The sequence below is a fragment of the Euleptes europaea genome, chromosome 1, assembly GCF_029931775.1.
Source record: "Euleptes europaea isolate rEulEur1 chromosome 1, rEulEur1.hap1, whole genome shotgun sequence".
In the NCBI taxonomy this organism is placed as follows: Eukaryota; Metazoa; Chordata; class Lepidosauria; order Squamata; family Sphaerodactylidae; genus Euleptes; species Euleptes europaea.
In genome coordinates, this window is record NC_079312.1 from 1096899 (window position 1) to 1119143 (window position 22245).

The following is a 22245-nucleotide window of genomic DNA, read 5'->3' on the forward strand; positions in this document are numbered from 1 at the left end:
AGGGGGCTCCGCAGGGTTTCTGGCTGACAGAGAAAGGTACCCCCCAGCCTGGCCATGCCAAGGTGGGAGCCAGAGACCTTCTGTGGGGTCTCCTCCCCATGTCTCCAAGGAAAGGGCCTTTTGAGCTGGGGGGATGCCAGGTGTCAGAGGGTCTGGTTCCATGCCCCCCCCCCCGGGATGCTGCACTGCCCCTTACCCACCCCCTGCAGGGGCTGGTGGTAATCTGCCCTGCCGCTGGGTGCTGAGCACACCAATGACCATTCCAGGCCAGGACCCCCCTCCTTCTGCTCCCCCAAGTCCTAACTGATATGAGGAAGATCTGTGGGGCTGGAGGGTGGCACCAGGATGTGGGGAGGGTGATGGCAGCAAAGGACCTAAACCACCTCCCCCCCAGGTACACCCTGGGAAGGGGAGGGGCCTCATAAGCTTTGTGGGCCCTTCTTGGGCTTTGATGGTCAGCACTTGCAACTTGGGGGGGGGCTCCATGGACCAGTCCCCATTTGGGCTCTAGGCGCCGTGTGGCAGGAGGGGTGCCAACCCACCCTTCCTGGCACATCCCAGGAAGACCCTCTGTCTTTTCCTCCTGGTCTTCTGGACAGGACCAAAGGCGGAGGCAGGTGAGGGCTGCAGGGACTGGGGGGTTGCTCAGGGCTGAGAGGCCAAGAGATCACAAGGAGGCCCATCCCTGCTCAAAGAGCTAAGAGAGCTGTGACTAGCCCAAGGTCACCCAGCTGGATTTGTGTGTAGGAGTGGGGAAACCAACTCGGTTCGCCAGATTAGCCTCCACCGCTCATGTGGAGGAGTGGGGAATCAAACCCGGTTCTCCAGATCAGACTCCACCGCTCCAAACCACCACGACACCATGTTGGCTCTCATGATGGGAGCTTCTTTGCCCCTCCCAAAAGAAAGAGGTCCCAAGGCCTAAACACATCAGACCAAGCAAGCTGCCCCACTTGAAGAAAGCAATGGGTTTTTTTTGGGGGGGGGGACCCCACTGCAGAGGTGGAATAGGGGTAGGAGGGAGAAACTGAGCACTTAAATCTACCCCCCTGCATAGACACCCCCCCACACACACACACATTTCCCCCTGCCTTCTTTGAACACGGTCCCTAAAAAACATCTTTCACAAGAGCTGTTGTGGGTGCTTCTGCCCGGAGACTGATGATGCTGCCTCAGAGGGAATTCTCATTGGTCCTCCTTTGGTCCCTGGCTTGGCCCCCTCCCCAGGTCTCCAGAGGCAAAAGTCGTTCCCAGCAGCAAAGTCTCCATCTAGAGCTGGAGGTGGGTTTTCCGTGGGGCAGCCATGGGGCCCGGCCTGATCCTGCTGAAGGTGCTGTTGGCACTGATGGGGTCAGCCCTGGTCGCTGGAGCAGAGAGAAGACTCAAGACCCCTGGTAAGCAGGGGTGGGGAGGATGAGAGGGGGCTTGGAGAGACAGGCCCCTCCCCCTCACAGTGGAAGGGAGGACCCTCTTCCTGAGGTTGGGGAGGGGATGTCAGATTCCTCCCCTTTGCCCTGTTAGGTACTTTATGTATTTACTTCATTTATGCCCCCCTTTCTGCCCCGTGGTGACCCCAAGTAGCTTTGCACTGCTCTCCTCCATGTTATCCTCACAACAATGACCCTGTGAGGTAGACCTGCCTGACAGTATGTGCCTGGCCCAAGGTCACCCAGCGAGCTTCCATGGCAGAGTGGGGATTCGAACCTGGGTCTCCCAGATCTGCGTCTGACACTGTAAGCACTACACCCCACTGGAGTCATCTGCTTGAGACAGATCCCTTTGTCCAGGGGGTTCCAACCCCCAGACCCCTTGGCACAGGTAGGATGTTCCCAAGACATTTGATACTCCCCCTTTTCTGCTTTTGGCAGCTGGAGGACAAAGAAAAGTTCCACCGGCCTCTCTGAAAATAGCGATGCTTGCAAATGCTTCAGCCGTTAAAGGCAGAGGAACAAGGCCAGGGGACAGAGCGGCCAGGAAACACCCCCCACACCCCGCATCCCCTCACTGCTCTTCTGTCCTCCCCTCTCCGCCTTCCTCTCTATAAAAGGAGGAAAGGCCAACGGGAGTGTCCTGCTCTGAGCTCTCCAGAGGTAAAGGCCATTGAGTTATTCCTGCTTGGGTCTGCCCCCCGCCCTTGCTGGGACTCAGGGCGGATTCCAGAATTTCGGGAACACAACAGGCATGGCGACAAAGACAGGAGCTACTACATAAGAGAAGAACAAGGCACTGAAAACAGAGTAATGGGTACAAGGAAAAAATTACAAGTATTCCCTACTTTTGTACCCTTTAACTAGGGCCCCATTGCATAAAAACACCCTCTTGAACACCCCTCTTTTGCACACTATGTGGAAGGACAGAAGATTTGGGGTCCCTTCCTCGCCCCCTCAGACTAGCCATTCCCTCCAGGCAGGAGTCACAGCAGAGAAGACCCTGTCTGAACGGGCAGCTGCTGATCTGACCCATGGGCGGTTGGGGGGGGGGCTTCAGTGGGCTCTGCTTGGGTGAATGGAGCTGCCACAGTGGGGCGCAGGGGGAGAGGCGTCCCTTTAGACAGGAGGGCCCAGGGCCATGCAGGGCTTTGCAGGTGGGCGAGGGGTCAGATTCCTTCCTCTCCCAGCCTTTCTCTTGGAGTGGGGTAGGGAGCCTGGGGCGGGTGGGGACCTTGAACCCTAACTGTGTTTATTCCAGGAAGCACTTCCCTGAGTCGGAGCTCACTTCCTCAGATGCAAGAGGAGGAAGGAACCCCCTTGTTTTGATAGGAAATCACCAAGGGGGGGTGCGGCAGGGAGGGCCCCCCGGAGAATCAGTCTGGTGAGATTCTCTGCTTGGGAGAGGAACTGCTGAAGGGATGTTGCAGCCGGTCCTGACCTCGCTCGCTGCAGGCTCTGGACTTGCCAATCCAATGTGGGTCAGTCCTCTCAGGGACCTCCGTCTCCTCCTTTCAGCTTTTGAGCAGAGGAGGTCTCCAAGGGGAGACCCAAGGATGGTGCATTAGCGTAGTCTGGTTCTGAGATCACGGGCTGGGTGTGACCTGTAGTGTCCCAGGGTGTAGGGTCCTTGGGTAGAAACGGGTGGAGGCTGCACCCTCAGACTCCAGGAGCAGTGTGTTGCAATGGGTAGAGCGCTGGCTGCATTCTGGGGGAGCCGGTGACCTTGGGGCCAGTCACTCTCCCTGACCCTGACCTCTACTCCCCACCACCACCACCACCGAAAAGAACCAGGCTGCTTAGGGCCAAGGAAGGGGAAAGGAGCATGGGGAGACAGAAATCTCATTGACTCTTTGCACACACATCCCCCCCCGTCCCCTTCTCTCTCTCTCTCTCTCTCTCTCTCTCTCTCTCTCTCTCTCTCTCTCTCTCTCTCTCTCTCTCTCTCTCTCTGTGTGTGTGTGTGTGTGTGTGTGTGTGTTAAGTGCCGTCAAGCCTCATGGCGACCCAATGAATCCATGTCCCTATCCTTAACAGCCTTGCTCAGATCTTGCAAAGTGAGGGCCATGGCTGGCTTCCTTTAGTCCAGCCATCTCTTGATGGGTCTTCCTCTTTTCCTGCTGCCTTCGACAATATTTTCTCTCTGCATATTGTCGAAGGCTTTCACAGTCAGAGTTCATTGGTTCTTGTAGGTTATCCGGGCTGTGTGACCGTGGTCTTGGTATTTTCTTTCCTGACGTTTCGCCAGCAGCTGTGGCCGGCATCTTCAGAGGAGTAACACTGAGGAGAGACACTGTCCTTCAGTGTTACTCCTCTGAAGATGCCTGCCACAGCTGCTGGTGAAACGTCAGGAAAGAAAATACCAAGACCACGGTTACACAGCCCGGATAACCTACGAGAACCAATTTTCTCTCTGCCTTCTGGAAAACCATCTTCCTCAGGGAGCCGCCACGGGGGCTTCTGCCCAGAGACCGAGGACATTGCCTCCGAGGGGGTTCTCACTGGTGTTCGTCTGTGCCCGGGCCCCCTCCCCACCCCCAGGAGCCCCTCTCCTCCTGACCATTCTCTCATTCCCACCCACCGCCCAGACGCCCATTTCTTGGCCCAGGAGAAGTTCGAGTGCCGCTTCACCAACGGGACTGCGGGCGAGGTGCGCTTCTTCTACCGGGAGATCTGGGACCGGCAGGAGTGCTGGCGCTTCGACAGCCACCTCGGGCGCTTCGTGGCCCTCTCCCCGCTGTGCGAGAACTATGTCGAGCGCTTCAACCGCGACCCACATGAGCTGGCCAGACGGGTGGCCCAGGTGGACTCCTTCTGCCGCCACAACCACAGGATCGATGAGGGCTTCCTCAACAGCTGGACGAGTAAGATGGGGGGGTGAGGCTGGCTGGATCCTATGGGGGGCTTTCCCCTACACCACCCCCCACCCCTGCGTTCAGGGGCTCCAGCCTTTGGGGATGGGGAGAAGAAGGGCCAGGAGGGTGGAGGGAGGTAGGCGACTCAGAAAGCAGCTTCAGGGGCGGCAGGGCAGACTTCTCAGGCAGCCCCCTCCAGCCCAGCTTGACCCCCACCCCTGGAGAACCTCCCCACCAGCACAGAAAGTGGGAGCTGCACCCATTACACCCTCCTACCACCCAGGAGGAGGGGAAATCTAAGTGGAAAAATGGGAAAAGCTGGATCTGCACAGATGTTTTTTTTTTTTTTTACATAGGAACATAGAATCATAGAGTTGGAAGGTACCACCAGGGTCATCTAGTCCAACCCCCGGCACAATGCAGGAAACTCACAACTACCTCCCCCCCCCACCCCCAGTGATGCCTACTCTATGCCTAGAAGATGGCCAAGGTGCCCTCCCTCCCATGAACTGCCCAAGGCCATAGAACTAGCATTGCTGACAGATGGCCATCTAGCCTCTGCTTAAGGGAAGGAGCACTTACCACCTCCTGAGGAAGCCTGTTCCACTGAGGAACTGCTCTGTTAGAAAATTCTTCCTAATGTCAAGATGGAGACTCTTTTGATTTAATTTCAACCCGTTGGTTCTGGTCCGACCTTCTGGGGCAACAGAAAACAACTCGGCACCCTCCTCTATATGACAGCCCTTCAAGTACTTGAAGATGGTTATCATGTCCCCTCTCAGTCTTCTCCTCTCCAGGCTAAACATACCCAGCTCCTTCAACTTTTCCTCATAGGACTTGGTCTCCAGACCCCTCACCATCTTTGTTGCCCTCCTCTGGACACGTTCCAGCTTGTCTTCATCTTTCTTAAATTGTGGTGCCCCAAACTGATCTTCCTCTTCTCAGTTGGTCTGTGCTTTTCTGGTTCTCCAGAGTTTCTGAAATTTCCCTCCTTCTCCCCTGCTCCAGTTCAGCCCACAGTGAGAATCTCCCACACCAAGACTGAGCCCCTTGGCCACCACAGCCTCCTCATCTGCACCGCGGCAGGATATTACCCCTCTGAGATTAATATCAAGTGGCTGAAGAACGGGCAGAAGCAGACGGAGGGGGTCGGATACTCGGAAAAGTTCCAGAATGGGGACTGGACCTTCCAGGACCAGGTGATGCTGGAGACGGTGCCCGAGCAGGGGGACGTCTACGCCTGCCAGGTGGAGCACAGCAGCGTGACGGAGCCCATCACCGTGCAATGGGGTAAGAGGCTGGAGGGCTTCCTCCTTCCTCCCCTTTCCCGTGGACACACAATCATGCAAGGTGGACGGGACCTCCATGATCCTGCATCAACTCTGACAAGCCCAGAGTTTTTGCTGACCCAGCAGATGCTTCCCAGGGAGGATTCTGGCTGGGTGGTGTGACGTCAGATCTGGTTCTGATCCTGCAAAAAAAAAAAAAATCCTTACACATTTGGCAAGAGAGGTGGAACTAAAGGAGGGGTAGAAGATTTTGGAGGTGTCCCTCAATCCTTGTCCCTCAATATTTGCTGAATTCCTGACCACCACCACCCACAGCCCCAGTGACCCCCACTCCATGTCCAGAAGGTGGCCAAAAAACAAGAACCCTTCAGGATCCCTGGCCAATCTGGCCCGGAGGAAAAGTGCTTCCTGACTCCAAAGTGGCGATTGGCACTACCCTGGGCATGTAAGAACGGGCCATGAGAGCCAAGCACTGAGGCAACCCTTCCTGCTCTCACGATCTGCCTAAGTTCACAGAATCAGCACTGCTGACAGATGGCCATCTAGCCTCTGCTGTTCTCTGATATTCTCAAATCATTCTGAAGACTGCTTGTGATCCCTGAAAACCAAATAATAAAATCCCTTCAGGCTCTCCTCTCCTTTCCGGGAGGTTCATAATTGTTGAGAAATGTGCCTTACTTGGGGGAGGGGCTGTTCTCCAGCCTTTAAAGACCCCCAGAGTCATAGGCCCTTGGGGTTCCTGAGGCCCTCTCAGCATCCACAGGCAACGTGGAACTGCTCCAAAGATCTCTTAATTCTCTGCAAAGTGTTGCTTTGTCTCCATTTTGAACAGGAAGTCTCATGTCTCTCTGGCCATTTCCCCTAAATAAATTATTCTTTGTTAGAGTTACATCCGGACATCTTCCTGTTCTCCCAGTTGACTGCTTCACTTTGGTAGTGGAAACTCAGTTTGCCAACCTCCAGGTGGGACTGGTGGTGTACCACTGTTAGTAAAAAAAAAAATCACAGCCGCTATGGCCAAAGTTATTAGAGAGTGTAACAGGCGCAGACACTCTCTAATACTCTTCCTACCCACTGTCCTTCAGTGTTACTCCTCTGAAGACGCCTGCCACAGCTGCTGGCGAAACGTCAGAAAAGAAAATACCAAGACCACGGTCACACAGCCCAGATAACCTACAGGAACCAATGAACTGTCTAATATTGTCCTCAGGGTTTAAGATAACTGTAGCACCTCCTTTATCCACTGGTTTCAAGGTTATGTGCAAATCCTTAGATAATTTCTCAATTACCTCCCAATCTGAGGCACTAAACTTGCCATAGATGGGTTTTTCCCTTTTTTCTAACTTTTCAATGTCTCTGAGGAATAATTGCTGGAACATAGAAATAAGATGGTTCTGAGTTGGTGGTTTCTAGAATTAGAAATATGGTTCTAGAATCTCCTAGTTGAGCATTTTAAGAAACTTAAACACGCAGACATGGATCTAAGATTTTTTGTGGTATGGCAATACCGGCATGAAGCCTTTGTCAAACAAAACAGAAAAAAAATCCTTGCACAACAGGAAGCTAGTTTCATATATTTATTTAATACCCTCATTCCTAAAGGTCTTAATACAGCCTGCAATTACAGTCTTTTTGTAAATATACCTTTAATACACTTAAAGACATGAATCACCTGCAACCCATCAAGAGCACTTCTAACATTTTTGCTCCCAAGAATCTCATTTTGCTTGCTCAAAAAGGGTGTCAAGGGAACACGCCATTGGCACCCCTTGGTAAGTGTAGCATTTCAGTTTCGTTTTGGTCATCATTCTGGTTATTGGTATTGTTACTTCATTGCAGCATGTTAACTTTTGATGTATTATGTACCTCTTTAGCATTACAACTTTGGCAACGTCATATTGGACAGATGGCAATTACAGAATTGCAATTTGGCAGCATTACATAAAATAGTAGGAGACTGAAGAAGACTACTTATGTAAACAGGAATTTACCAGGATCCTGTTTCACCAGTACTGACCTTACTTTTGATTCATAATGGTGCTATGTTGGGCAGATAATATGCTGGCCTTGTGTATTGTCAGCAGTAGCTAATTTATACTTCTGTGGTATGGACACAGTATGGCTCTATGTAGGGCGTGTTTTGAATTCTTGTTGGCTTTATTTATAGTTAGGTGCGCTTAGTTGATAGGTTCCTATTTGTACTTATATGTGATTGGTACACTTTAATGAATGGAGATATATACACATATATCTTTGGCCATAGCGGCTGTGATTTTTTTTTACTAACCTCCAGGTGGGGCCTGGAGATCAAGAATTTAAGTGATTTACAGACTACAGAGATAATTTCCTCTGGAGTAGATGGCAGCTTTGGCAGGTGGAGTCTATAGCATTCTATAGACCCTGCTGAAAATCCTCCCCTCCTCATCCACCACAGGTTCCATCCCCAAATCTCCAGGAATTTCCCAACGGAGAGTTGGCAACTCTAGTGGAAACACAACAAATGCTCTGGGAATGCTGTTCCTCTTCCCCACTCCCTGAAGGGGGGGTGCAGGATCTCAATGGGAATCTAACCATGCTGACCTCACAGCTCAGCCTAGTCTCTGTGATCTGTAAGATCTGGTCCAGGCATGGATCGTGCCTTTGCGTAGCTACTGGACTGAATCCCCCTTGTGAGCCATGTCTTCACGGGACCTGTCTTCTTTCTCTACAGAGCCGAGGTCATCACACTCTGCCAAGACCAAAGTGTTGACGGGGGCTGTGGGGGTCGTGCTGGGGGTGGCCTTTGGAGCTGTGGGACTCTGCCTCTACCTGAGGGCTAGGAATGGTAAGAGGGTGGGGGGGGATGGCTGGTGAGGGAGGAACAAAGCAGGGAGGGTTTGAAAGGTTCTGGGGAGCTGCAACCCCCGCTCCCACCGCCCAGGTCTCTTTCATCTTCTGTTCCACACTGGGGTCCATATGAACTGGACCTCCTTTGCTGTTAAGAATAAGAGACCCGGGCCTCAGGGGGTGGGGGTAGTGGTCAGTATTCTCTTTCTTCCCCAGACAGTTTTGGTTTGGGTTCCGCATACCAAGCTGGTCTCCTACTAGGGTTGCCAGCTCTGGGCTAGGAAATACCTGGAGATTTGGGGGGTGGAGCTTGAGGAGGGTGGGGTTTAGGTAGGGGAGGGACTTCAATGGGTTATAATGCCATCGAGTCCAAAGCAGCCATTTTCTCCAGGTGAACTGAGCTCTGTTGCCTGGAGATCAGTTGTAATAGTGGGAGATCTCCAGCCATCACCTGGAGGTTGGCAACCCAATCTCCTACTATTGAATCAATAAAATCAAAAGGTACCAAAGGTACCAAAGTCTGAAATGAGATGGAAAAGGTGGTAGAGGACCTCTGTTGTTATTTTTAATTTATCCTAGAGGACCAGAACTCTGTGTGTGTGGGGGTCCTCTTGCAAGTTTCCAGGGTGGCATCTTGAGGACTAGACGCTTGGTTTGGTTTGACATTCAAGGTGGGCGATGGAAGGGCCTTTCCTGCATATCTCCCCTGGGAGGGAGAAGGGCCAAGGCTGTGCAGCGGGGTGAGCCAAGATCTCAGAAAGGACTGGTAGTTCCTGACAAATCCAGGCTGGCTTCCAGTCAGGAGCAGCCCTTAATTCTTAGTCAGAGGGGGGCATAAAAGGGCACAGGATAAGGGAGGGTCCCAATTCTTAAATTACAAAGGATGCCCCATCTGCCAGGAGGACTGGAAGCCTTTGCCAGCAAGGTTGGCAATGGGACATCACCGGTTACCCCGGACATCAGCTTCCAGTTCTGAAGCTCTTTAAGAGAGGGTGTTTTAAGCCGTAAGGATGTTGTAAGCAGCTTGAAGTCTTCATTGGAAAGCAATGCAGAGTACAAATGAGATAAATAAAAATAAATAAATTCTCTACCAGGGTGCAATGGGAACTTTTCCCTGCCTAGTACAGGGACATTTAATGTATGTCCCTCTTAGCATTCCATTGAGTCCCCCTTCAACACCAATGAACTGGAGATGTTGAAATTCTGGCTTCAGTTCAAAGACAGTTAAAGTTGATTAAATTTCTTTAGAAGTGTATCGGCTTATATTGGATTTATTGTTTTAAGTGCCAGCAGGTGTTGTTTTTACTTAAACGCTAAGATGATTATGTGGGTCAAATGGAGGAGGCCCATATAATCTCTGAATTGGTAGGTAGTGGGTGGGAATCTTATGTTCTTAATCTTGCCAGATTGTCCTGTTGTTCCTTTTGTTTTGTGCCTTATTTATTTATCTTTCTTTAATGTTCTTTCTCTCCTCTTTCCTGACAGCGCTCCTCAGTTAGTCCAGATGGCTCCAGGTCCCACCCATGGAAATTCATTTTCTTCTACGGATCCCTGCTCCCAAATAATCTGTGTTCAGCCAGCATTTTGACTGACTGTTGCTAAAACTGCTGTTGGGTACTGCTGGGATTTCTGGAAAGTTCACAGTTTGGCAAGATCACCCGCTCACAACTGCTGCTGAAAATAGGCTACAAAAAGAGACATTTATTAATCTTCACTGATGACTTTTACTGGCTGGACTGTTTCCATTTCGGATTTTGTCTAATTAAAAAAAATACTTTATAGAGAGTTGTCTATGTGAGTTGAGCCCTTTAGACAAAGTCTGGAAGCCTCTCAGCTTAGATTTTATCAAACTCTTCCTCTGAGGAGCTGCTAACAGATTACAGAGCTATCACCCTTCTCACCCTATTTTTCTCCACAACAATCTTGTAGGGTAGGGTTGACCAGAACTGGATGGCCCAGGCTAGCCTTACCTCATCAGATCTCAGAAGCTTAGCAGGGTTGTCCCTGGTTAATAGTTGGATGGGAGACCTCCATGGAAGTCCAGGGTTGCTACACAGAAACAGGCAATGGCAAACCACCTCTGAACGTCTCTTGCCTTGAAAACCTCACGAGGTCACCACAAGTCAGCTATGACTGGACAGTGCTTTACACATGGCAGAGCAAGTGAGTGACCCCAGTGAAGGGTCATGGTGAACAGAAGAATAAAACTTAGTTTTGTAATCACGATATTGTTTTAGAGGGAAATCTGCCGCTGCAAGTCCTCAGGCTAAATGCAAAGTGGTATTTTGCTCTATTTTTCTCCTTTAACATTCAGTACTCTCCATGCATGTACTTCCTCTAGAGTATTATTCTTATGTGCATTAACCTAAAGAAAACCTCGCGATTGGCAAATTGTCTGGAGGTTTGTTTGGCAAAGGAGGGGATCTACTTCACCCATCTTGTCTGTGCTTCCTCCCATGATCCTCCTGAAGCAAGTGGTCAGTTTTGAAAGGTTTGTGTTCTGATGAGTTATGGTTGTCAGATAGAAACCCTTTGTTTCCACTGAAATTACCCAGAGCTCCTGTCCAGAGAACCTGTACAGGTCAGTTATAATTTTCTTTAAAATAAATAAATGCATATGTATTTTAAAATGCTTTTTTAATGTTGTTACTCACCCTCAGCCTGGCTTTGACTGGGGAAGGTGACACAGAAATTTAAAATAATAAATAAATAAGTTAGGATTGTTGAGCCCTTAAAAGGACGTTTATTTTGTCTCACTAAAACAGGTTTTGAATTGTCTGGCATGTTTTTATGGCGCCGTTTTCTAGTTTTGAGAGCCAGTGTGGTGTAGTGGTTAGAGTGTGTGTGTGGCATTTCCTAGGATCTGGAGACCCAGGTTCGAATCCCCACTGGGCCATGGAAGCTAGGGCCAATCGCACAATCTCAGTTTAACTGACTTTATGGGGCTGTTGTGAGGGTAAAATGGAGAAAGGGGATGGTTTTATTAGCAGCTTTAGGGAGAAGAGCTGGATATAAATGAAGTAGATAGATATCTATTGTGTAATCTATTCATTTCCCTGTTTATTGTGTCTTATACTGTTTCTCTTGCATTCCTTTCAAATTTTGCACCCTGCTTTGAATCTATGTGAGAAAGGCTGATTACAAAGCAAATAAATCAAAACTCCCTGAAATATAATGCCCTAGGACTAAAATAACTACTCAACCCCCACTGCAGGTGTCTCTGCAGGCACCAGAATCCTGTTGAGCAGAGGCTCATCCATCTCTTGGAAAGCAGACTTGTTAAAAGTGGGGTGGGGGGGAGGAATCCGAAGTGGCTGGAGGAAGGCGTGGTTCCTTCCCCTGTGAAGAAATGCACGAGTTTCTCTTGGCAGGTTTGGGAAGAAACAACCCCAGATCAGCAGCCAAGCCTCTTCCAAATCCCTTTCACTCCCTCCCCCTGGGGAAAAACTCGTCACATTATCCCCTCCAAAGGCCTGAGCTGCTGGATTTCTGTCGTGAAAGGTGCCAGGGATAAGACAAACTCCATTTTTCCCTCGCCGGGAGCCTGGCAGTTAAAAGGAGAACATCCCGCTTCCTAGACAGGCAGGGAAAGTGTGTGTGTGTGGGGGGAGATACTCTGATCCCCCCCCCTGCAAAGCCAGAGGCCACAGCTGGGAAGGATGGTGTGATTGGGAAGTGCATTTGGGTTGCAAAACGGTCCGGGGGAGGGGTCCTGGGCAAGCTTCCACCCCCCAGCTCTCCCTCTCTCCTCTCTGCACACAGGCATGACCCCCCCCCCTCCAACATTGGTGAATCCATTTCCTGAATCCGTTTTCAGACTCGTTTGCACAAATGAGCAGGGGGAACTGTGGGGGGGGGGGGAATGAAGCAAATTAAATTAAAGGGGAGTGGCTGGAGGGGGGTATTGGAAGCAGAGCCTTTTTGCCTGGCTGGGAAAGGAGGGAGGTCCCCGATTCTCCAAAATAAAAGGGACCACCGATGCGTCTCCACACCCACAACTAACCTTGGGGACTCCCTGCAACTCGACTCGCACCCCTGCAATCAGGAGCCATGCAGGGGGCGGGCTGGTGTTTGCCTGGGATTCAGGAGAGGGATTGAGAAGAACCGGGTGCTGCGTGTGTGTATGGGGGGGAGGGGGGAGCAGTGCTCGCGCTCCCTGCGACACTTGAAGCCAGTGAAGATAATTTATTTAAATGGTGCAATAAGATTTACACCAAGGTAGCTAGTGAGCCTTTCTGAGTTTTTCTCCAGTGTCCTCAGGAAAATGCATACTGTCCTGAGACTTGGTTGCTCCTGTCAGTAAAAAGGATGCATTCTTTTCTTTTTAAAATATTTTAATTGCTTAATGCCTGAAGAACATGGTGGAGGAGAATACTGTGTTCCTGCAGCTGGGCTCACGTCTGCTTTGCCTTCCTGTGTGCTTGTGGTAGAGACAGTCTGGGGTAGTAGTGTTGGCTCAGCAACATGCCATAACATTACACAAATTTACTATTTAGAATATTTTTATGCTGCCTTTTCCACCCAATCAAGGCCCCCAAGGGGGTACACATAAAAACAGTAAAAAATTTGAACAGTTACAAACAGTATTTAAAATTATAAAGCAATCAAAAAAACAAACACACACACAGAACCACACGCAAGATACTACTGTTGTAGTTCCTGTGTTGGCGAGGGAAGGAGTCAATGACCATGGCGCTCCCTTCCATCTCTGAGATGAAAAGGAAGGCATCCCGTTTTTACCAAATCAGAGCCGGGTTCCTATATAGCCCCACTGAATTTGGCACAAGTCCCCCCTCCAGTTCAATATTGTTTCCAACACCAGCCACCACAAGCTGGGGAGGTCTTGACTGCTCCGTATCTTTTACCCAGAGTGTGCAGCCAGAGGTAGCCAAAACTACGAAAATTCAACACTGGGAATGACCACGAGAACCAGTATCATAACGTGTCCAAAGGAGGGCAACACAGATGGTGAGGGGTCTGGAGACCGTCCTATGAAAAAAGGGTGCCTCCTCTCCTCCCCCACAAAAAAACCCATAGATTTGCAATGCTGAGAATGGGAGACTCAGTTTGGAACTAGATATATGACAAAGATAATATCCTGTGACCAGGATTTAAGTTGGAACACAAGTGAAGGCTGAGGCAGCAAGAATAAAAATGAAGGGCTTTATTCATACAATAAGCAAAATCATCATGGGGGAAAAAACACTACAAATGATAGAAAATGGTCAGATACAAGTATGGGGAAAGATGACCACCTGGGACAATCTGAAAAATGAAGTACGTCAAGAATAAAAGAATAAAGACCAGTGGATAAAAGGATATCCATGTTTGCTCTCATCAACAAGCATGGAAGAAGGAGGGATAAACAAAACTCTGTTACACATGAGCATGGCAGAAAGATACAAAGGACCTCCATGCACACAATCAAGGGCCATGTTCTTTTGGGATGCATATCTAGGCCCTCAAAAGGCTATCAAAGCCTCACTCAATGCAAAGTTTTGACCTCATCATTAAATTCTAAATTTAAATTAAACTTTCTTTGCCTCATTTCCAAAAACACATATGCAAGAGGGGCAAACCACGACCCACTAACATGTTTAAACCACTTTGGCCAACCTGTACAATTACCATGAACAATAATGTCCTTTCCATACAACAAACTTTTAAAAATGTCTGGGATTCACCATCCTGGAAATTATTCAATGTGACCAGTGATTTCAGCTCCAACGACAGGTCTTTCATCACTCAGAGCCTAAGTATGATTTCTCTCCTATGTGGATTCTTTGATGAGAAGCAAGGCTCTTGTTGTGACCATTATTTTATGTATTTATTTAGAATGTTTCTAAGCATGTATATGGTTTCTACCCTGTGTGGATTCTTTGATGGGAAGTAAGCCCTGAGCTGTGACGGAAGCTCTTTCCACACTCTACGCATGTATACGGCTTCTCCCCTGTGTGAATTTTTTGATGGGAAATCAGGTTCTCTCTCTTAGCGAAGCTCTTTCCACACTCTAAGCATTGATATGGCTTCTCTCCTGTGTGGGTCCTCTGATGGATAACAAGGTCCGAACTCCGACAGAACCTCTTTTCACACTCTGAACAGGTATACGGTTTCTCTCCTGTGTGGATTCTTTGATGGATCACCAGGTCTGAACTCCGACTAAAGCTTTTTCCGCACTCGGGACATGTAAATGGTTTCTCCCCTGTGTGCATTCTCTGATGGATAACCAGGTCTGAGCTCTGGCTGAAGGTCTTTCCACACTCTGAGCATGTGTATGGTTTCTTCCCTGTGTGCATTCTTTTATGGGAAGTAAGGCTGTTGCGGTGACTGAAGGTCTTTCCACAATCCCAACAGGTATATGGCTTCTCCCCTGTGTGGATTCTCTGATGGATAGAAAGATCCGAGCTCTGACTGAAGCTCTTCCCACACTCTGTACACACATATGGTTTCTCCCCTGTGTGGATTCTTTGATGGGAAGTAAAACTATTGCTGTGACTGAAACTCTTTCCACATTCTGAGCATACATATGGTTTCTCCCCTGTATGGGTTCTGTAATGTAAAGTAAGCGCTGATCTTTGACTGAAGCTCTTCTCACACACGGAACACTTGTACGGTTTCTCCCCTGTGTGGATTCTTAGATGGGTAACAAGGTCTGAGCTACGACTGAAGTTCTTCTTACATTCTGTGCACGAATATGGCTTATCCCCAGTGTGGATTCTTTGATGGATGGCTAGGTCGGTGCTCCGACTGAAGCTCCTTCCACACTCTGCGCACGTATACGGTTTCTCCCCAGTGTGGATTCTCTGATGAGAAGTAAGATTTGTGCTCTGGCTGAAGCTGATTCCACACTCTGAGCACTGATATGGTTTTTCCCCAGTGTGGATTCTATGATGTGACGCCAGGTGCTCTCGCTGAGTGAAGCTCTTCCCACACTCAGAACATTTATATGGTTTCTCCCCTGTGTGGATTCTTTGATGAGAAGTGAGGTTTATACTCTGACTGAAGCGCTTTCCACACTCTGAACATTGGTACGGCTTCTCTCCTGTGTGGGTTCTTCGATGTGAAGTAAGGTGCTCTCTCTTGGTAAAGCTCTTTCCACATTCAGAGCATTTATATGGTTTCTCCCCTGCATGGATTGTTAAGCATGTATTTGCTTCGAAATTCTTTCTACTCATGGAACATTTATGTGGGTCTTCCACATTATCTATTCCATCACATGTGCTAAGGCCTGAATTACTACTGAAGAATTCACTAGTCAGAAGGGTCTTTCCAGGGTCAACAGAAACATTTCCTTTGTGACATTCCTCTTGGACTGGAATTTCATGTAAGTTGCCACTTTCCAAAGCAATTAATTCCTTTCCCTTCTCTTGCTTTGCTGTCAATCCCTTTTTTTGCTCTTTGCTGTTTTTCTCACTCTCCTCCTGATTACCTACAGAAAGAGAGATACCAGATGAGGAGAAACAGAACCTTGGATCAGGGAACAAATCCAACACACAGTGGAAGTGGCAGATGTTCCCCTGCCTTAAAGAATCATTTCTGGTTGGCTTTAGACCTCTGACAATGGGGTGCAGTGTACAGAGCTTTGGGTCCTTTATAAGCAATAAGCTGGATGCGTAGCTTCTGCACATCTCAAGCATGGAAATCAGGACAGAGAAAAGCTTCACCAGAGACCCTGGAATGTATTTATTTAAAATCTCTCTCCCAATTTAAATCCCCAGACTCAAGGCAGTTAAAAAATTAGCAACCAACCTGTAAAGAAGCAAATTACCAACAGTCTAAATTAACAAGATTAAAATACACAAATCACCAATTTAAAACACTCAAGATTGAAGATACACAAGAATTTAAAAGAAAACACAGGATTCTCAAACTGAAAAGAGAACACACGCAGCCACGCCTGCTGAAACAACTCTCCCTCCTCCAAACGCTCTCTAAGACTACCTCACATGCCTTCCTAAATGTGGCACATTGAGGGTCCCCTCTTCACTCATTCTGGTAGGCCATTCGGGAGGACTGGACCCACCACAGAAAAGGGCAGTGATCTTGCTGTGGCTGAAGGGACAGTCCTAAGGGAAGGCACTTTAAGAAAGAGGCTAAGGAATGCAAGATGGTTTCAGGTGGGTAGCGGTACTGGTCTGCAGTAGAAGAGCTAGGTTCGAGTCCAGTAGAACAGAATCATAGAAACATAAGAGCTGGAAGGGACCACCAGGGTCATCTAGTCCATCCCACTGCACATGCAGGAAAAGTACAACTACCTCCACCCCCAGTGATGCCCTACTCCATGCCCAGAAGATAGCAAAAAGCAAAACAAAAACACAAAAACACAACAACTCCAGGATCCCTGGCCAATTTGGCATGGAGGAAAATTGCTTCCTGACCCCCATAGTAGCGCCTTAAGAGACCAAAAAGATCTTCCAGGGTACAGGCTTTTGAGAGTCAGAACTCCCTTTGTCAGAGGAACTGACTGGCTCTTCAGGGGAATATACTGTGAGACATGACTCAGTCTTCTGGCTGTGCAGGTTTTTAAAGATCATAACCTGCACTTTGAATTGGGCCTGGAAGCAAATATATGGCTATCACATAAGAACATAAGAAAGGCCCTACTGGATCAGACCAAGGCCCATCAGGTCCAGCAGTCTGTTCACACAATTGATGCACCGCTCAAGTTAGGAGTTCAGAGTGGTTGATTCTGGGAGAGGACCCCGGCAGATGCATTCCATAGAATCATAAGAGTTGGGACCACCAGGGTCATCTAGTCCAACCCCCTGCACAATGCAGGAATTTCACAACTACCTCTCCCACACACACCCAGTGACCCCTATGCTATGCCCAGAAGATGGCCAAGATGCCCTCCCTTTCATGAACTGCCTCTCATGAACTGCCTAAGGTCATAGAATCAGCATTGCTGACAGGTGGCCATCTAGCCTCTACTTAAAAACCTCCAGGGAAGGAGCACTTACCACCTCCTGAGTTTGTACCACCCAGTTTCAGAGATACCATCAAAGGCAGCCCCACTGAGACCATGTTACAGTAGTCTAACCTGGTGGTTCCAGTAGCATCCAGTAGTGTCAGTATAGCCAGGTCTGCAGGGTCTGGTTAAGGGATGAGTTTGAAGGAAGGTCACTCTTAGTAACACCACCAACCAGCTGGACTCAGGAATACTCCCAAGCTCTTAAGTTGATCTACTCTGGAAAGCAACCCCATCAAAGTCTTGCAGGTCAACATCAGCCAAAGGCATCACCTCCCTTTGGTCTGGGGAGGGGCTGTGGCTCGGTGGAAGAGCATCTGCTTGGCATGAAGAAGGTCCCAGGTTCAATCCCTGGCACCTCCAGTTAAAGGGACTAGGCAAGCAGGTGATGTGAAAGACCTCTGCCTGAGACCCCAGAGAGCCGCTGCCGGTCTGAGTAGACAAGACTGACTTTGATGGACCAAGGGGGAGTCTGATTCAGTATACGGCAGTTTCATGTGTTCATGTGCACCCTCAGACAACGGACCACAGGGATGGCCCCGGACTTTCACTGCTGCCCCCAGAAGCTTGAATTCTGAGACATAAATCTGGGTGTCGTCAGCATATTGGTGGCAAATTCACTGTCAAGCTTCTATCATGGCCAACTGTCTTAAGCAGAGATTAACAAGCACTGGGGATAAAATGGACCTGGGGGCACCCCACATACCAGGTGCCAACCAGCTTTATTTTTTATTTATTAAAACATTTGTATCCTATCTTTCCTTGTTGTTCAAAGGCAGTTTACAATAATGTGTATATGTGAAGGGCCATGAAGTCGCTTTTGACTCATGGCGATCCTATGAATCAATCTCCTCCAAAACGCCCTCTCGTTAACAGCCTTGCTCCAGTCTTGTAAAGTGAGGTCCATGGCTTCTTTTATAGAGTCAATCTGAGTTGGCTTTGGCCGTGGGAGGGTGTGTGTGGGAGGGAGATAGTTGTGAATTTCCTGCATTGTGCAGGGGGTTGGACTAGATGACCCTGGAGGTCCCTTCGAACTCTATGTTTCTATGATCTCCTATTGGGTCTTCCTCTTTTCCTGCTGCCTTCCACTTTTCTAAGTATTATTGCCTTTTCCAGTGACTCTTGTTTTCTCACAATGTGACCTAAGTATGATAGACTTAGTCAGTTTAGCTTCTAGGGAAAGTTCAGGCTTGGTTTCATCTGCAACCCACCGATTTGTTTTTTAGATAGTCCATGGTACCCCCTCACCACATTAAGGTGTGCGCCCAAGAGGATTGCAACATTTCCAAACAAACCAGAATAAAATAACAGACCCAAATTTCCCCCTCCCTTAAAAGATGTCTGCTGTTCAAACCCCATTTAACTGTTCACAGAACCCAAGAACTTTGTCAACATCCTTCAAGGAAACCAACTATTCACAGAATTCTGACAAAGAGGTTGCCACCAACATGCCCAGCACAGGATCCACGCTCACACTGGCATCTAAGTCGCCAGAAGCCCTCTTCCAATCCAAGAAGAAAATGCTGGATGAGATGGACTAACAGCAGATTGATATTAATTTTACTTATTTATTAAAACATTTCTACCCCATCTTCCCTCATGGTTCAAGGTCAGTATGCCCCAGGTTCAACCCTCACTTCACGAGATAAAAAAGACTAGGCAGTAAGTGATGGGAAAGACTTGGGGAGCCACTGCCAGTCTGCGTAGACAATACCGACCTTGACGGACCAAGGGTCTGATTCAGAATAAGGCAGCTTTATGTGTTCATATGTGTTCAGTTTCACCACAGAGAGAAAAGATGGTCAGTCACGACATTCCGGTCCCATCATGTTTATCTAAACAACAAAGCCATACGAACAGAAACCAGCTCCACTCCAAAGGGTTTTTCTCTTGGCTTCTTTCCTCTCCTTCTTGAGTGCTGCCTGCGGGCATTTGGAATATTTGCATGTAACGTGGGTGCCCTGGCATCAGGTTTGACTGCATGCTTATGATTATTATGGCAGCCGGCACGTCCCCTTTCTGCGTCCATAGTATTTCGGGCATTCCTGCCAGGAGGTCACCACATATATGGGGAAGTGCTCTCAGACCCATCTTGGACAAATTCCTCCCAGCTGGGTACTTATGGTTGAGGGTAGCGACGGGAATAGATGAAGAGCTGGCCTCTTTTCCTTTCCCTCCTTCCTTTCTCTCTTTGGTTTTTTTCCCTAAATGCCTTCTCGGTTGTTTCTTTCCTTCCCTCCCTCCCTCCTTCCCCTTCCTTATTGCTGTTCCCTGCCTCTATGTCCTTTCCGTCTCCATTCTCCACCCCTCAACTAAGAAACATTGACAGAGGGTATTGATGCACAGCTGACTTGGATCAACGTTCTCCCTAAGTTGGAGAAATAAGGCACCATCAAGGAGATTTAAATAATTATTTAAAGGGTTCAGTTTTGGATTTTACATTATTTAAATTGTATTGTATTTATTCTTTATAATTATTTTATTTATATGATATAAGTGGCCCTGAGCCCGGTTTGCCAGGGGAGGGGAGGATACAAATATAATTTATTATTATTATAAAAGGCTAAGCTGGAAGTTCTTAGGAGTGACGGTGGAGGAAGGAAGGTCTTTGCCTTACACTTGTCATTGTGAAAAATTGTGATACAACTAGAGTGTGGGCGTATTCACCCAGATACTGGTTAGCAAATGCATGTCCAAACGGCACCCAGTACCAGGCTCACTTTTTGGGCCCAAATACTAGACAGATTCACATGCTCAAGAAATGTCTGCTAATAGAATCACTAGCCTGAGAAAGATTTCTACTCCAGGAGCATATTCTGCTCATCTGTCACTTTTTCAATAACTGGATTTCCCACTTCTTCCGTGCAGCAACCAGGATTAACTTTAACCAGGAGTACAGAGATATTTATCCAGTACCACCTAAGACACCAACAAGATTTTCAGGGTAGAAGCTTTTGAGAGTCAAAAGCTCCCTTCATGTCTAATGAAGGGAACTTTGACTCTTGACAGCTCATACCCCCAAAATCTTGTCAGTCTCTCAGGTGCTCCTGGACTCAAATCTGGCTGTTCTACTGCAGACCAACACAGCAACCCTCTGAAACTATCTTCAGGGATATTTAGGGATCCTAAAGTCCAAAGAAGGCATAATGATACTGGGAGTTTCATGGATACAGGGCTTTTTTCTTTTTCAACAACAGGCAGGCGGGGCCCCAATTTAGGTCAGGGCTGAAAAAAACGAGGACGGCGGGCTGTAACGCCCCCTCCCCAACAATTACTATCTGGAACAGAGCCATAGGGCTGTTATGTGCTCCACTGGGGAAATACATAGGCAAGAAGAGGAGCTAGCTTTTATACCCTGCTTTTCTCTACCTTTAAGGAGTCTCAAAGAGGCTTACAATCTCCTTCCCTTCCTCTCCCCACAACACACACCTTGTGAGGTAGGCGGAGCTAAGAGAGTTCTGAGAGGTGTGACTAGCTCAAGGTCACCCAGCTGGCTTTATGTGGAGGAACAGGGCATGTAGTGGGGGTCACTGGAGGGGTGTGGGGGGGAAGGTAGTTGTGAATTTCCTGCATTGTGCAGGGGGTTGGACTACATGACCCTGGTGGTCCCTTCCAATTCTATGATTCTAGGAATGAAGAGACTAACCCGGTTCCCCAGATTAGAGACCACCGCTCATGTGGAGGAGTGGGGAATCAAACCTGATTCTCCAGGTTAGCATCCGCCCCCTCTTAACCACTACATCACATTGGCAAGAACATAAGAAGGCAACATAGGGACTGCAACATCCAGGGGGGATGCCATCTTTTGCTGCTGTGATAAAGGGCCGCTAAGAAGAGCTCCACTGCCCTGTGAGGGGATAACCCAATCCCGGCGGCCCCAGAGGAAAAGTACAGAAAAGTGGTAGAATCATTTTTCTACCATTTCCAAAAAGGATTTTTTGAGTATAACACTGTAAAGGTCAGTAGCACTAAAATAAAGAGTGAAAGCCAGTATAGTGTAGCGGTTAGAATGCCACATTAGGATCTGGGAGTCCCAGGTTCGAATCCCCACTCTGCCATGGAAGTTTGTTGGTTGACTGAAGACCTGTCACACTTTATCAGCCTAACCTACTTCTCAGGGTTGTTGTGAGGATTAAAAAAAGGAGAGGAGAGCAATGTAAGCCACTGTGGGTCCCAAGACAAGCAGAGTATAAATGAAGCAAATAGATAAAAAATATTAATACTTAGTTTAGCAAATGCCCACTTGAATTTGTGCTGCCTCAGAAGCTCTGCTTGGAATATCCCCAAGGATACATTCCAAAGGGATAAACAGAGGGTCAGAAGACCAGGGATCAGCCAAGGATCTCTTCCGAGACATCTCACTACCGGATTGATCCAGTAGCAGCAATGCCTGCTTTCAGCTTTTATTAAAATAAGATGGAGCCGTACTGAGAGAGGCTGGATCACCGCAGATCTCCGCCATGGCTTCCGGATGTAGAGCCCTTTGGCCAGGATCCACCAGATCCCGTTCCTCCCCAGAGAAACACACAGACGCGTCTTTGAAGGTCACCAAACCCTGGAAGAAGAAGGAAACATTTTTCAACTCAATGATAACACAAGCATCCACAAAACATGGTGAAGCACAGGGGAATTAAACCCAGTTCTCTGCTGCACCAAGCCACCACTCTTAACCACTACACCAGATGCAATGCACAGAATGGAGATTTAGTTTGGATAAAAGGGGAAAGATGAATCCCTGGGGTGGGGGAGTGATGGGAAAGCAGTAGCTTGTAAAGCCAAATAAGTTAAAGAGAGGGAAGGGAAGATTCCGAAGGCAGAATGGGAGAGAGGGAAGCCATACCCGGCCTTTTTCTTGTCCGCTGTGGAGTCCGGGGAGCAGA

General features: G+C 48.4%; 2 protein-coding genes across 2 annotated transcripts; one reads left to right on the top strand and one right to left on the bottom strand.

Annotated features, from left to right (window-relative positions):
- The first annotated feature begins 1303 nt into the window (after positions 1 to 1303).
- LOC130493262 (H-2 class II histocompatibility antigen, E-S beta chain-like) lies at positions 1304 to 9373 on the top strand. Its single transcript, XM_056866961.1, has 5 exons — positions 1304 to 1394; positions 3869 to 4291; positions 5291 to 5572; positions 8282 to 8395; positions 9297 to 9373. The coding sequence occupies exons 1-5, from the start codon at positions 1304 to 1306 to the stop codon at positions 9371 to 9373; spliced, it is 987 nt and encodes a 328-aa protein (XP_056722939.1).
- Positions 9374 to 14255: 4882 nt separating this feature from the next.
- On the bottom strand, positions 14256 to 15572 carry LOC130493263 (zinc finger protein 271-like; the record flags this gene model as incomplete). The annotated part of the gene is given in 1 exon segment (XM_056866963.1): positions 14256 to 15572. A coding segment is annotated over 1 exon segment (1317 nt), but the record flags the coding sequence as incomplete, so codon positions are not given.
- Positions 15573 to 22245: the final 6673 nt, after the last annotated feature.